This window comes from Rhincodon typus, chromosome 17, assembly GCF_021869965.1.
Source record: "Rhincodon typus isolate 14 chromosome 17, sRhiTyp1.1, whole genome shotgun sequence".
Taxonomy (NCBI): domain Eukaryota; kingdom Metazoa; phylum Chordata; class Chondrichthyes; order Orectolobiformes; family Rhincodontidae; genus Rhincodon; species Rhincodon typus.
This window is the reverse complement of record NC_063348.1, coordinates 32,696,122-32,711,940: the sequence shown is the minus strand read 5'-3', so window position 1 is coordinate 32,711,940 and position 15,819 is coordinate 32,696,122. Positions and strand designations below refer to the sequence as shown.

Below are 15,819 nucleotides of genomic sequence, written 5' to 3'. Positions count from 1 at the left end.
GGCAGAAGACATTTTAGAAAAAAGTTACTTCAACATTCAGGGTCGATCCAGCTGAAGTCTCAATTTAAAATGTTTGCTTCACGTTGTTTTAATTTACACAATAACAAAGAAAACAGATATCTGATGATTACTGAAAGCAAAGGGAAAGATTAAGATCAATGATTAGGAAAATAACTTTTGGCGAAAACCAAACAAGATGCTCACTTTTAGCAATGTTTCAGAAAAATGTTTTTGTACAACTTGATGTCAGAGGAGCAGCTGGATAGCAAGATGGTACTTAGCATCCAATACAACAGAGGAGAAAGTAAAAAAAAAGGGTTGCATTTGTATACTACAGAACCTAAAAATCAGAAGTTGCCTTGAAAAGGAAGGCCAGTTCAGGACATCTTGGAGAGAGGAGGGAAAACAAACAGTTCATAAAAGGAAGACTGTCAAAAATATCTCAAGAAAATCTCCAGGATAGATACTTAACTGGATAACTAAAGACAATATTAATTGGTGCTCTAATCCCCAGAAACAACAGATTGGGGTGGGAGATGCTGAAGACAACAAAATAGGAAAAAGAAAAAAAAAAAGAAGTACTATTAATAAAATGTGAGGAATTGAAACTCTGACTCGGCCTGTCAGCTACAATGGAGTAGCAGCATCACTATTCAAAAGCAATCACACGTAACTTAACCTGTATGGTATTTGGGTCAGTGCTGTTTGATTGTAACATTTCTACTTCACACTCATACTTAGTGATCACAGATTCATGCCATGAACACTTTCCAAAGCTGTGTCCAGAACAGGTCTCAATATTTCAGCCAATTAAAACAGACATAAATGGATCGAAAACTTGGGACCTTCATTACCACTATATTTCAATCACTCATTATGGAAGCTAGCTGAGCCGATGGGAAGCCAAAATCTGATATTTTTAATATCCTGACATGTATGCATTTTTCCATACAAAATATTGACATCTTAAAATTCTACAACAAAAATAAACACCAGAAAGATTTCAGGCTGCAAAATAAAGTGTTTAAACCAGCTAGAGTAAGCAAGAATTTCAGATAACAATTAGTCAAAAGGCCAAAAACAAAAAAAAAAGAACTGCTGGAAATCTGAAACAAAAATCAGAAGATGCTGCCCTCATCCTTTCCCTCCTCTTCCTCACAAAGATGGGGGTCCCCAGTCCTCGGCTTTCACCCCGTCAGCCTCCACATCCAAGGGTGGATGTCACCATTTCTGCCACAAGACACATTCTCTTACCCTCCCTAATCAGCATTCCACCGGAACCGTGCCCTCAGACACCCTGGTCGACGACGCCTCCACTCGCCACGCTCCCAAAGCGCCTTACCATGCAATCACAGAAAGCATAACACTTGCCCATTTACTTTCTCCCTCATCACCATCCATGGGTGAACAGCTGGCAGTCATGGTACACACAGGGTGGCACAGTAGCTAGCACTGCTGCCTCACAGCGCCAGTGATATGGGTTCAATTCCTCCCTCAGGCGATTGTCTGTGTGGAGTTTGCACATTCTCCGTGTCGGTGTGTGTTTCCTCCCACAGTCCAAAGATGTGCAGGCTAGGTGGATTGGCGATGCTAAATTGCCTGTAGTGTTCAGGGATATGTAGCAAGTGACTTAGAGGAGATCGGAGAGAAAACAAAATTTCACCTAGAAGGGGAGAGAAATAAGGAACATGCTGCCTGAGCAGGTACTCATAACATTTAAGCGGCACTTGGATGAGCACTTCAAATGCCAGGGCACAGTAGGTTACAAACTAAGTGCAGGTAAACGGGATTAGTGTAGTTTGGTGTCTGTTGGTTGGCGGTTGCCACACACTAACGGTGGGCTGAGGGGCCTGTTTCTATGCTTTATGAATAATACTTTCCAGGTGAAGCAGAGATTTGTCTGCACTGCATCCACTGTTCAATATGTGGTTTCCTGTACGTAATCTGGGAGACTGATTTGCCAAATACCGACACTCTCCATTAAAATGACCCTGAACTTTCACTTGCCTGCCCTTCAGCACCCTGCCATAGTCCCATGTCAATGTTTCTATCTTGGCCTGCTACAGTGCTCCAGCATGGCTCAACACAAGCTGAAGGAACAACATCTCATCCTCTGCCTAGGTACCTTACAGCCTTCAGGACTCAACGTTGAGTTTAACAATTTCAGATGGGAACATTCTCCCCTATATTTCTTGTAGCCCATTACCATGTGCTTTATGAAAATCCAAACACACAGGAGATGTCAAAGATTTGATTTCATTCTAATTGTATAATTAAGGAAAATGAGCACCTGGAAACAAAGGATCAAAACATGCACTTTTTTATTCAAATTGAAGTCATTAAGTTATGAATTATAAGTCATGTGAATTCTTTGGTATTGCAGATTTTTATTTTGTTCCAGGATGACTTATCAGGAAAAGGAAAAAAAGTCTGGAGAAAGTACAAAAGGAGAAGCACCTAAGGAGGAGCACGGTGAGAGCAAAGCATAAATAAAGCAGGGGCAAGAAGAGCACAGGATGGTGCAGAAGCCATCTCTGGCCATGACTTGTTTAATCTTGACCAGAATACATTTCCATGTTGTCCAGTTTGAAAGCTGACCATGATATGCTAACCCCCTGGAAGGCCTCTGCAGACTTCAGGATGTAGGATGCAATGCAAATCTTTTTCCAACAACACCTCCTAAAACCATGATCTTTGCCATCTAAGTGGATAAAAACACCAGCACACCTTTTCCTAACACCCATCAACTTCCCCCTCCCTTCAAGTTGCACACGATGACTTCACCACCTATAGCTTGTTCCTTCCTCATTACACCAACATTATGCATCTTTTAGTGTTCCATTGCTCAGCATTGTGCCAACTGAATACTCACTGTTCTGGTTAAACTTGGGAGCGGTTGCTCAGAAAAAAAAAAAAAAAAAAAAAAGAGGGGAGATGGAAAAAAGTTAAGTTACTACAAAAAGAGGAGACATTTTAAAGCATTGCAACAGTAGATTTAGTTAAAGATATAACCCAGAGTATATCGCCAAATGATAACTGGCAACAGATCTTCTCACATAAAAGCACTGTGTACTTTCACCATACACTATGTAGTGCAAGAAAGGGAGCTCAACAACACTTCAAGGACAATTACTGTTGAGGTATGAGGTGGCTTTGTTAATAATGCCCAAACCCAAAAAGGGATTTTTAAAAATCTGCAATTTGTAAGCAACAATTAAATGAAAAATACAAGCCTCTTATAGAGTTTATAGCTATTTTTGCAGAATGAGTGGAACTGGACAGATTCAGAAAAGATCACATGGAAATAATAAATATGCAGACGGAGCTAGAAAGAATACCAAGAGAAGATTTGCTCTAGATCAGCGAAATGCAATTTTTCTACAGCAATCAAAATGTAAACATTAAAAAGAAAATCCCCATTTGACCTGAGGAATACCTAAAATTTGATCTTCCATTGTCTGTCATTCTGTAAGGCAAGCAACTTTGTTAGAATATCATCAGAAGGGAGGTCTTACTATGCAAATGAAAAAGTAGGTTAAAAACATATATAGCAAATAATGTGAGGACTTAAGTACTGTGGTTGAACCAGATTTAATTGAAGAATTATATCGTGATAGTGATAAAGTATTTCAACAGGGAAAAATTGCAACTTGCAATTTCTCAAAGGGGAGGGAAAATTTAGTTTGCTAATCAGTCCCTGATTAGAAGCACCCATATGTGCACAGACAATTGAGTTTTCTTGGCCCACAATTCAACTGCAGGTAGTCTTGAAGAGCTGAATGGCATTCTTCTGCTCCCATTTAGGTTCTTATATTGACACCTAAATCATGCTATTTAAAATAACCAAGTACCAACATTCTAATTTAAAGACATTAATGTGTGTTAAGAAAAACTTTGCTAATGAACTTAGGCAAATGTCACTCTGTAGCAAACAGTATAAACACTAATTTTTCAAAACTATTCCCATTCTTTAGTTTCACCAAGAACTGTTCACAGCTGAATGAGTACAATAAAATGAATGCTCATGGGGTTAATTGTTGTGCAAATTGGAGACCTAATTAGCAATGTTTCCTTAATTCTAAAAATTTCAGACAAGAATAAGGATGCTCATTTCAAAACTGACTGCAGGATTTAACCTCTACCAGAATTGTCATTTGTTGTTGCTTCACGAATATGTCACAACTCATCAATAATGCAATTTCACCTAGCCAGTAGCACTTCCGAAGACAAAGTTTTAAATTTATGGAATTACAATAGCAAATATACAGTCTGATTAATTGTACAAGTTTGAGACATTTACATAACCTGTTTTAGTATTAAGTGCTTCATCTCCTTTGTACCACCCTCCACCACCAAAACAAAAAGGATAACAAAAACCAGACAGATTATTTTGCCAATTTTTCTCAACAGTGACTGCATTTCAGAAGTTCTAATTGGCAGACATTGCGCTGTCTTGAGATTGGAACAAGAGCAAGTCTGTATCTTTGTGTGCCTAACTGCATATTCAATAGCTGAACAAATCAAAAAGATATACATTCAACCGGTGTACCAATAAATTGATAGATTCAATTACACCAGTGATTGAAAATCAGCGTACTGGAGGCATTTTGGATGTTCAAGTTAAGCAAACATGTCTATAGGGCAAATTACCCATTTCAGGAACATGTTTACTTGCAAAAGGTAAACTCTGTACACACTGGAAAACTATAAAGAAAAATAACAGAAAAACTAGAGATTATCAAGAAGCATCAGAACACCCGATGAAGATAATTGACCAAGACATGAACACTATTTCTTGATCCACAGACATTCATGGATCTGTTGACTATTTCTAGTGGTCTGTCTTTTATTAGTTGATAAGGAGGTGCCAGTGTTGGATTGGGGTGGATAAAGCCAGAAGTCTCATGTCACCAGGTTACAGTCCAACAGGTTTATTTAAAATCACAATGTTTTGGAGTGCTGCTTCTTCATCAGGTCATTTCACCTGACGAAGGAGCAGCGCTCCGAAACCTTGTGATTTTAAATAATCTATTGGACTGCAACAGTGTCATGTGACTTGACTTTATCAGAGGATATAGGCATTTATGTATGTCCAAAGTTAATGTGCATTTTTAATTTAAAATAGATACAAATGGGAAAATATGTGGCACAGAAGCCGTGTTAGAATTGATGTCTTGAACTTGCACGAGGAGATGCTTTTGTTATCAGGCTAGAATGAAGTTCAAGTACCACAAGTAAAATCATTTATCAGAATTCATCATTTTTCTGGGAAATAGGTTCCTAGGGAATTAATTCCACAAACTATTTTCCAGAATTTGATTTCTCACAGTCGAGAAATATTTGGACATTGATAAATTGGTCAAATTCCACAAGAATTCCATTTGTGTAATAGAAGCTGCTGCATGTAACTGAGCCGTTTCAATTCAAATGGTTCTCATTCAAAAAACTGAAGATGCGCATCCTTAATTACACAAACATCTGAATATTTGCTCAATGTGTTTTCACAACATTATTTGCATTCAAATGTAAAAAGCCACCATCTCACGGAAGCAATTTGCCAAAATGAAATTTCAAGGAAGCGTCATTAATAAAGTAATGATGCATCTATGCATTTTGCAAGACCACTAAATGTACACTTCACAATGTTTACTCAAAAAAATGGTAAAACGTACCATCACAGGTGAATGTGACTGGTTCCTGAAACTCTTCAATCTCTATGGAGACCTTCACACTAGCATTTTCTCCATTCATATCACGATGAAGCATAACAGGACTCAAAACATAACCTGGATTTGTGGAGTGGTCACTATATGGAAATGTGGATCGTAGTCTACAAATGGGAGGGGGGGGGGGGAATAAAATCAAAAGAAATTCAACTTCAAACATCTGACATTAATTTGGAGTCCAATATTTTACTGTTCTTTCTGAACCAAATTTAATGCTTGAACACATGTCTGCAGTAAAGATTGGATAGCAACAGAAAACACTAATGTTGGGCACAGTACTGGAATATTTACACAAGATCATTCACAATGCACAAATCAAGTTTTTTGTAAATTGCTGGCCCAGCCTGTCATGTCCGTGCCCCATGAGTGAATAAACAAAGCATATTGCAGAAGTAATGCCGTAGACAAGAGTAATTTCAAATATTCTTTCCTCGTAAAATTGCAGAATCAGTTAGCATCCACACACCAAAAAAGGTCAATTAATCTTGCTCAGGATGACAGACATGCTAAGTTATTGAAATCCCACATTCTTAGATCTTATGCTTGCATTTGTCAGGAGTTTCAAATGTGAGGAATTCAGTGGATGTGCTTAACTCATCTTCACAAGCCTGGACAGCAGTGAAGCAGAAGCCTTATCCTTGTTTCTCTTTAGAAACATCACATTTGGGGAATTCATGCAATTACATATGAACTCAACTTTGAATGTCAAACAAATCATATTTATTAGAATGAATTAAAGTAGCAAATGGAAAGTTGGTCATTCTTACTTAATGAGTTCTTGCCAAAAAGCTGCCACCTCCTCATTTTGTGAATAAATTTGTTCCGGAATATTTTCACCTTTAAGATAATTACTGGTCCCATTGTTAACCTGTAATGAAACCAGAAGGCTCTAAAGCAAAACTGTCATTGCAATACATTAAACAAATTAACCATAATGCACAGCAAGAACCAACACAACAAACCTAGTTGATTTTCTCCATACAAAGTTTAGGTTCTTAAAATGAGCTAAGTAGGTCATTTAACTGTTAAAATTACCTCAATACCCAAAAGCTGTTGCACTATAATATTACTGTGGTTCTGTCAAAAAGCCAGAATATTTAATATATTATGATTGCGTATCTAATTTTCAACCACTGAATTAGAGCCAACAATTTTAAACCAAGGTTGACTCTGGAATGCCGTAAACACATTAAGCATGGTGCATAGCACGAATGTTGTAGATAAATATGGATACGAAATACACATGCAAAAAGCAGCTAATTTTTTCCATACAAACCCTGCTGAAAAAAAGATTCCAAAAATGTTCTTAAAAACATGATATACCAAAAAGATTTTTTGGAATTTGCAATCAAGTTGAACATGGAAATGAATTGTAAAGATGCTCCCCTAATGATTCAATTCATGTTAATTTGGATACATATTTCAAGAAAGATTATTAAACCTTTTTCATGTGTGCATAATTTTTAAGTTAATTCCAATTCATCTCACTAACTTCTACAAAGGAACAGGCAGTGTAAAGAATATAATAACTGTGTCATTATTGTGCTTCACTATCTGTCATGAGTGCCTTGCCAGTGAACAAAATGAGGTGACCCAATTACTCAATTTGCAGAACATTCCTCTAGTGTGCAGTCACAGCATTCTAAGGGGAAAATGACATCGTACAAAAGAAAAGCACAAATTAGGAACCAAACTAAAAAGGTTTAGATTTTTCCCATGAGAAAACCAAGTTATGCTTGCATACTAAGAAAGTAGATCAATATGCTTAACATCACATTTCAAAACCACGGGAGATTCTCCCCCCCTACTTGAATGCTATTGAGTTTGGTCTTCTTGAAACACAAACAACATACAACTTGGCTACATGCGGCATGCAGTTTGTGAGGCAATCTAATTAAACTAACTTTAAAATAGTGCCATGAATTGCATTTCAAGTATTAAAATGCGCATACATTGTATTCTACTCCCATTCTGCAAAACTCACTTCAGGAAAATACTCAATGACAAATATCCTACGCTTCTTAAACTGAAGGTCACAAAACTCAGCTACCTGAATCTCAACCGTCCCTTTCTCAGCCGTTCCCAAGCTCCTTGGCCTATTAGGGACTCCTAGTCAAACATTTTCAATTTTTTCCCCCCAAAACGGACAAGAAGTTTAACATTTTTCCCATGGGGTTTGGGTGTCAATGTTGATGCTAGCATTTGTTGCCATACCAGATTTCCTTCGAACTTTCTGCTTGCTAGACCCTTTCAGGAGCCAATTAAGTGTCAACCATAAGACCATAAAGATACAGGAGCAGAATTAGGCCATTCGGCTTACAGAGTCTGCTCTTCCACTCGAATCATGGTTGATATGTTTCTTAACCCCATTCAGCTACCTTCTCGCTGTAACCTAGCATGTCCTTATCAATCAAGATCTTCTTGGTCTTAAAAGACATTCAATAACTTGGTCTCCACAGCTTTGTGGCAATGAGTTCCACAGATTCACTACCCTCTGGCTGAAGAAATGCCTCATCTCAGTTCTAAAAAGGGTCATCCGATCAGAGGCTGTGCCCTCAAGTCCTAGTCTCTCCTATTAGTGGAAACATCTCCATGTCCACTGTATCCAGGCCTGTCAGCATTCTGTAAGTTTCAATGAGATCACCCCTCATCCTTCTAAATTCCATTGAGGACAGGCCCAGAGTCCTTAACTACCTTGATCTCCAGGATCATTCTTGTAAACCTCCTCCGAATCCCCTCAAGGCCAGCACATCCTTCCTTAGATATGGGGCCCAAAACTACACTAAATAGTCCACTTGCAGATGGGCCAGATCCTTATACAACGTCAACAGTATATCCCTATTCTTGTATTCTAACTCCTTGAAACGAATGCTACCACTGCATTTGCCTTCCTAACTGCAGACTCCCAAGTCCCTTAGTGCTTCAGATTTCCAACATCGTCCCCCATTTAGAAAATATTCTACCCCGCTATTCTTCTTTGCAAAATGCATAACCTCATACTTCCCCAGGTTGTATTCTGACTGCCATGTCTTAGCCCACTCTGCTGCACTTCCTGAACATTGCCCGGTCTCTCCACCTATGTTTGTCATCTATAAACTTCGTCCAGATTGTTAATGAATAACATCAATAATTGTTGTCCTAACACTGAGCCCTGTGGAATTCCATTAGTCACCAGCTGCCAACCTGAAAAAGATCCATTTATCCTCATTCTCTAACTTTGACCAATCAGCCAATCCTCATTCCATGCCAGTACCTTGCTCTTAACACCATGGGCTTTTATCTTATTTAACATTAATGTGGATCTGGAATTACATGCAGGCCACACCAGGTAAGGATGGCAGATTTTCCTTTCCTAAACCGTATTAGTGAACCAGATGTGTTTTCCATACTCAATTTGTTTAAAGTTACAGATTAAATCAAATTTAAATTCACCACCTGCTTTTGGGGACATGAACCCATGCCCCAAGAGAGCCTGAACCTGGATCTCTGGGTTAATATTATCCGTTGTAGTAACATCGATGTCACTAGCTCTGTCAACATTTTAGAAACCCCTACACAGTCTTGCCCTTTATAATCTTGAATGTCTTCTTGCCCCACAACTTACCACTTCATCTGCAATTCTAATTCTGGTCTCTTAAGCATCCCCAACTTCAAGTATTTACCAATGGTACCTATGCCTCCAGCTGCCAAGACCACCAGCTCTGGAATTCCCTTTCTAGACCTGTGTTCTTTTAAGACACTCTTTATAAACTTACCACTTCGACCAAGTTTCTGGTCATTTGCCCCACTAACTCCTTACATAATCACATGCCTTTGGTGTAACCCTTTGTTTTAAATGATGCACCATGGGAAGTTTCATTCCATTAAAAGTCTCTACATAAATACAAGTTGTTTTTGAAGTATGTACAAACAAACACCGTACAAACTAGACTTTTAACACTTCATCTCTAAAACATTCAGTGATAACTGCTGACATTGGTGCTACAAATACAGCCAGTAGGGAGACTTCAATACATTACACCACAGTTAAGGAAGCATTGTATATTTCTATTGTTAAAAAAAAATCAAATGAATAACAGGTTTGAAATTGAAACCACTGTTGGCCAAAAAAAGTTTTAGAAAAAAACTCAGTACAACAAATGAAATTACAGAAATGTTATCGTGCAGAAAGTGACCATTTGACTAATTGTCTTTGTGCCAGTTCCTTGCAAGAGCAATTTACCTTGTGTGAACCTTCAAACGTGCAAATCAATTCTCCTCTGGTAATAACCAAAATTATCTTTTGAAATCTTTCCGAGTCTGCCTCCATCACATTCTTAGGTAGTATATTCCAAATGCTAACCATTGGTTGTGCAAGAGGCTCTTCTTTAAGTCACTGCTGAAGCAGCAGTCAATCACCTTAAATTCAGACTTCTCTGCTTCTTGATCATTCCACTGATGGGAATAGTTTCTCCCCATCCACTCTGTTCAGCATTCTGGATTTTGAGCATCCAGTAAAACTCCTTCCCTGCCCCAAGGAAAAACAGATAAATTGGAGAAATTGGTCTACATAATTGAAGTCTCTCTCATTCTCTCTTCTTGCTCTTATTTGCTTTTTCAAGGGCCCTCTGAACCTTCTGTAAATCAGTCTGATTTTCAATTTTTTTGTGCATTTGAGATCTGAAATAAATTCACCCTCTCTCATTAACCAAGGTGTTCTACGTTTGTCTGTCCTACCTTTCTCAATGGAATATACCTGAACGGTACCTAATTACCTTTTCTTTGCAAGGCAGTGATTGATTGGCAGACATAACTGTAGCTAATCATTGAATCTGACCCAGACTATTCTCATCCCATTTAGGTTTACTTGGCCTGATTAGTAGTTATCCTTACTATGGGAACAGACAAAGAGCTATTTCGAGTATAATTGCCTGTCGAGATTGGCTGCGATCAAGGTCCCCTACAGACACTTGATCTATTTGGTCTACCCCATCCCACAGAATCAAAAGTGTCTTGATCACTGGACTAGAAATGCACTTCAGCTGCAAAAGTCAAAAAGCTTGATGCCAAGGACAAAATAGACCATTCAACTGACACCACATCCACAAACATTCACTCCATCCACCACTAGAGCTCAGTAGCAGCAATGGAAGATACACTAATGAAATTCAACAGAGGCTCCTTTGGGAGCACATTCCAAAGACATCAACCCTGCTGTCTAGAAGGACAGCGAATGGAGATACATAGAAACACTACTAACAAAAAGTTTGTTGTTGGAGCTACAGTCATCCAGGCAAGAAGGGAGTATTTCATCATACTCCTTGTAAATGGCAGACAGGGTGGGTGATTCAGAAGGTAAGTTACTTGCTAAGGGATTCCTAGCCTCTGACCTGGTCAAATGGTAACCCAAGGATGTTGATAAATGGGGGAATTCAGTGATGGTAATGCCATGTGAATGTCAAGGGACAATAGTTATATTCACTTGCTGGAGATGGTCATTACCTGGTTATGTATCACTTGCCATTCACTATCCAAACTTGGAAAAATATTCTTGTTCCTTCACTGTTGCTGGGTCAAAACCCTGAACACTCTCACTGAAAGCACGTGCTTGTGCCAAATGGGTTGCAGTGATTCAGGAAGGTTCCTCACCACCACCAAGAGCAGCTAGGGACTGGCAATAAATGCTGGCCCAGGCAGAAATACCCATACACCCTTAAGTAGTAAAAAAAAAAAAGAGCTTTTTTGAAGGACTTCAGATCTTTAAAAGTGGAGAGGGAAATCTGTCTGTCCAGCAATTGTTCAGCTGTTGACTGAGGTTAATTGATTAAATGACTGTGTAAATAGAAAAATGGGGAAAACGGGCCAGCATCTTCTGTGACTAAAGTGATTTAAGGCACGGAGTTGAAATTCTGATCTCTCCAGGGTGCATATCCTGGGCTAAGAGACTTGGGTTCAAGTCCAATCTGCCCTGGAGATGTGTCATAACATATTAAATGGGCAACAGAAGGGTCTTGTGGCACAGTGGTAGTGTGCCTACATCTAGGCCAAAGGTTCAGGTTAAAATCCCAGCTCAGGTTAAAATCCCAGCTCAGGTTATGATGGCTCATTACATGCACAAACATTTTGTTTTAAAAAAAAAAAGGAACAGATGGCACTGAAATGTGCAGTATGATCTGTGGACACTCAGCCAATAATCTATCACAAGAAAATGGGATCTTGAGATCTAGTTCTCCAACAGGCAGTGGCGGTGATAAAATGTCATTAGACAAGTAAGCCAGAAACCAGGCCAACAATTCTGGGGTAACAAGGTGTAGAGCTGGATGAACACAGCAGGCCAAGCAGCAGAGGAGCAGGAAGGCTGAAGTTTCGGGCCTAGACCCTTCTTCAGAAATCAACAATTCTGGGGACATGGATTTGAATCCCATCATGGGAGATTTTCAATTCAACAAAAATTTGGAATTAAAATAACCCATCTGCTTCACTAATGCCCTTGAGAGAAGGAAATCTGCTGTGTTCGTCTGGTGTGGTCTACGTATGACACCAAACCCATAGCAATCTGATTGACTGTTAACTGTCCTCTGTGCAATTATGATCAACAATAAATGCTGCCCTAGCCAATAAAACCCTCAAGCCCATTTCTCACCCAATTATGTCCAGTTGCTGATGGCCAATGCTCCCAAAATTACTAACACTGCTCTACTCCCAACTTACATCCTAGTCTCACTATCCCCTCAAATCAGAAAAAGGTTCAATTGCACAGACTGAACCTCCCTCTACTGGTTCTCAAACAGACACTGGATGCTTGAAGTGGTCAGAGCAGCTGATTTACAACCCCAAGTTAGCTTAACTGCCCATCTTCTCAGCTGTCAGAAAAGGATGCATGATCTACAAAAGTTTTCAATTAGCAGAGAATAGATCGGTTCCAAAACTTAAGTGTAGTTTTACCAGGAGTTAAAAATAGATTGGCTCTTCCTCCGACAAGTCAAATGCAGCCTTGATTGTTTAACTAATAGCAAGGGTTTATATTGGAGACAAAGTGATTGATGTCAAATCACCATATTAGAACATTCAATTTTTGGGAATTTGACTTCTATAACCTTCAGCGGTTATAATGAAACAGTTAACATTCCAGTCAGAATACTCAATACTTGCAGCAAAACTCATTCTTCATGAAAGGAAACTGGCCTTGCTTCAAATGGTTGCAGTTCCTCATTTCCTATTAAAGCCTCAAAATTTCCTGTTTTCAGCACAAAAGCTGCTGAATATAATAAAACAGTTTCTCTATAATGCATGTCTGCCTAACAGTTGTACAGTATCTCAGGTCAGAAAACAGCATTCCCGGCAACTATTTGGGAAAGAACAGTCAACTTCTACTATTCACATGCTGCAGATCTTCAAATACACTGAACTGTTATAGGAAATAGCCTCATTCCGACATGTGCAGTCTTAAAAAATAAATCACTTGTTTTTTCAAAAAGTTTCTTCCTTCCTCTGGACTCTTCAGGAAGCATGTCATGTCCCTAGACCTCTAACAGTGAGCAAACATTGCTGGGAGTGACAAAGAAATAACCTAGAACAAATCCTCTTCAGTTTCCCTAATTATATAGATGTTTTGAACTGGGGAAGGTGGGAAAGGATAGATGTGCCTGTTCACTGTTTAGAATAAGAAAAGAAAATTGATGTGAAGTGGTCTCCTACGATGGTGCGAATATTACACGTTTATTAAAACTGAGCACAAGGGCACAAACTGGCAAATTTGTCTAAGAAACTAGGTTTCAACAGTCCATCTAATGCTAGTTGCTCTCACAATAATGAGATGAATAGGCTATTGAACCAAATAATATTTACATTGGAAAACACATTAACTCTTACTAATAGGATCTCATTTTTAGAAGGTTAAGCATTAACAGTTTTTAAAAAGCAAATTTGTAGTTTTACCAGGAGTTAAAAATAGACTGGCTCTTCCTCCGACAAGTCAAATGCAGCCTTGATTGTTTAACTAATAGCAAGGGTTTATATTGGAGACACAGTGATTGATGTCAAATCACCATATTAGAACATTCAATTTTTGGGAATTTGACTTCTATAACCTTCAGTGGTTATAATGAAACACAGTTAACATTCCAGTCAGAATACTCAATACTTGCAGCAAAATTCATTTTTCATGAAAGGAAACTGGCCTTGCTTCAAATGGTTGCACTTCCTCATTTCCTACTAATTTCAAATTACATTTCCAAATGCTGGATGTCTACCTAAATTATGGTCATTGCAAAGCAGGCTGCCTGCACCATGCCAACTATGTTGCAGAAAAATACATGGAGAGAAGAGGATATTTCCCCCCCATTCATGGGATACGGGTGTGCTGCCTGGGCCAACATTTATCGCCCATCCTTTATCATCCTTGAGTGGCTTGCTAGGCCATTTAAAGAACCAAACATTACAGACAGACTGGAGTCACACATAGGTCAGACCAGGCAAGATAACAGTTATCCTTCGATGAAGGACATTCAAAAAGTGAACAAGATGGGTTTTTAAAATTCTACTTGACACTTAAAATGTTCAATTCCAAATTTTTTAGTAAATTCAAACATTGCCATTTTCAATCATGTGATTTGAACCCTTATCACCAGAACATTATCCTAGATCTTTGACTTACTAATCTAGTGACTCTACCATCACCCATGAGGAGGGGTGGTGGTAACTAGACCAGTTTAGGATATCTGGTTGGCATGGGTGAGTTGGACCAAATGGCTGGTTTCCATGCAGTATAACTATATGACGCTACAACTGATCTCACCTGCCATAAAATCAAGCGTAAACTACCATTTAAGTCAAGATTAATCAGCTGTTGAGTGACACATTAGACAATAATTATCTGACTTCGATCCTATTACATCATATGGAGCACTATTAAATTGAAGTATTACTCATCAAAACTGTAGTGTGAAAAACAGGGACCTAATAGATCTGAACAATTCACAGAAGAGGAGACATGACTAAACCTAGAATAATGTTAACTCACCTGCATATCTGGTAATGAAGGCATTATGCACGAGGATTTACATTTTAAGAAAAGAAAATCCTATTCTGCAATTTATACGCAAGTGCAAAAAAAAAAAGGCCAAGAAAAACCAAAAGGTGAAAGATTCCAATGCATTTCTCAAATTTCAAAAGCAAGAATGACTGAAGAGATGGCAATGGGTATCAATGAGAGTAATTACGTTGTCTGGAAAGTCTCAGATCTTATTTTGAATACAACACATACTGCAAAGTAAAGCAGTCAGAAGCAAAAATAAAAAAAAGGCCGACCAGAGACTTTTCTTTCAGAAATAGGAGGTAGTCGAGTGGATGCTGACATTGTGCTATGCCTACTAACCTGGTTGTGATCAATTTTGATGGTAGAATGGACAAATAAATAAGAAAAGGTTAACAGCTATCAATGTATTAAGTTTGAAAAAGCTAGAAAAAAAGCACTTAGATTTCACATCTCAGCTCTGCAAGCAGCACTGTGGACAATTCACAACATATTTAACATCTCAAAGTACTAAGGAATTAAAAATCTTCATTGAACTGTACATTGTTATGGTGGGGTTTACTTCAGTGTCACCCCAAGAGGGAAAAATAAAACAGCTGGTTGCTGCTCTGGAATGTTAAAAATGGTAATGAAAGGAAATTAGACACTTTGGATCAACCGTGGAAAAACTGAATATAAAAACCAATTTAGTTGCCTGGAACAATATTCCAAGTACATTTTTCATGGTGCTTTCCTGAGCAGTCTGAAGTTAACTTGAGTGTCTTTAACAAAACAGGAAATGTGCCCTTGTGGAACAAGAACTCGTTTGTTTAAAGGAATGTTTGTCGACTACAATGTTTGTACCATTAGTCAGGAAATGCTGGGACCATTTCTCAATTTCATCTCTAGTTTAGTCACATTAGAAGATGCAAAAGGTCATACAAAGAGTGCAAACCTATCCTTTCAGTGTTTCTGCTTCTACCAAGCAATGCAAACCTCATTATCTTGATAGAAATATTTCACCAGCAATCTCCTGGTTAAAATCAGGCAGTAAATCCAGTAATAGGATAATTGTGAATGCTCAAGTCAGAAACAACTTTT

The 15,819-nt window shown here is 38.5% G+C and overlaps 1 protein-coding gene across 1 annotated transcript in view; it reads right to left on the bottom strand.

The window, feature by feature from the left end:
- The window catches only part of LOC109913339 (phosphatidylinositol-4-phosphate 3-kinase, catalytic subunit type 2 alpha), a 75,826-nt gene extending 61,075 nt beyond the window's left edge, over positions 1-14,751 (bottom strand). The window contains exons 1-3 of the mRNA XM_048607336.1: positions 14,728-14,751; positions 6,494-6,615; positions 5,673-5,830 (exon numbers count right to left, since the gene is read on the bottom strand). Coding sequence (XP_048463293.1) covers positions 5,673-5,830; positions 6,494-6,615; positions 14,728-14,751 — 304 coding nt within the window. The remainder of the gene's footprint in view (positions 1-5,672; positions 5,831-6,493; positions 6,616-14,727) is intronic.
- Between the last annotated feature and the right edge of the window lie 1,068 nt (positions 14,752-15,819).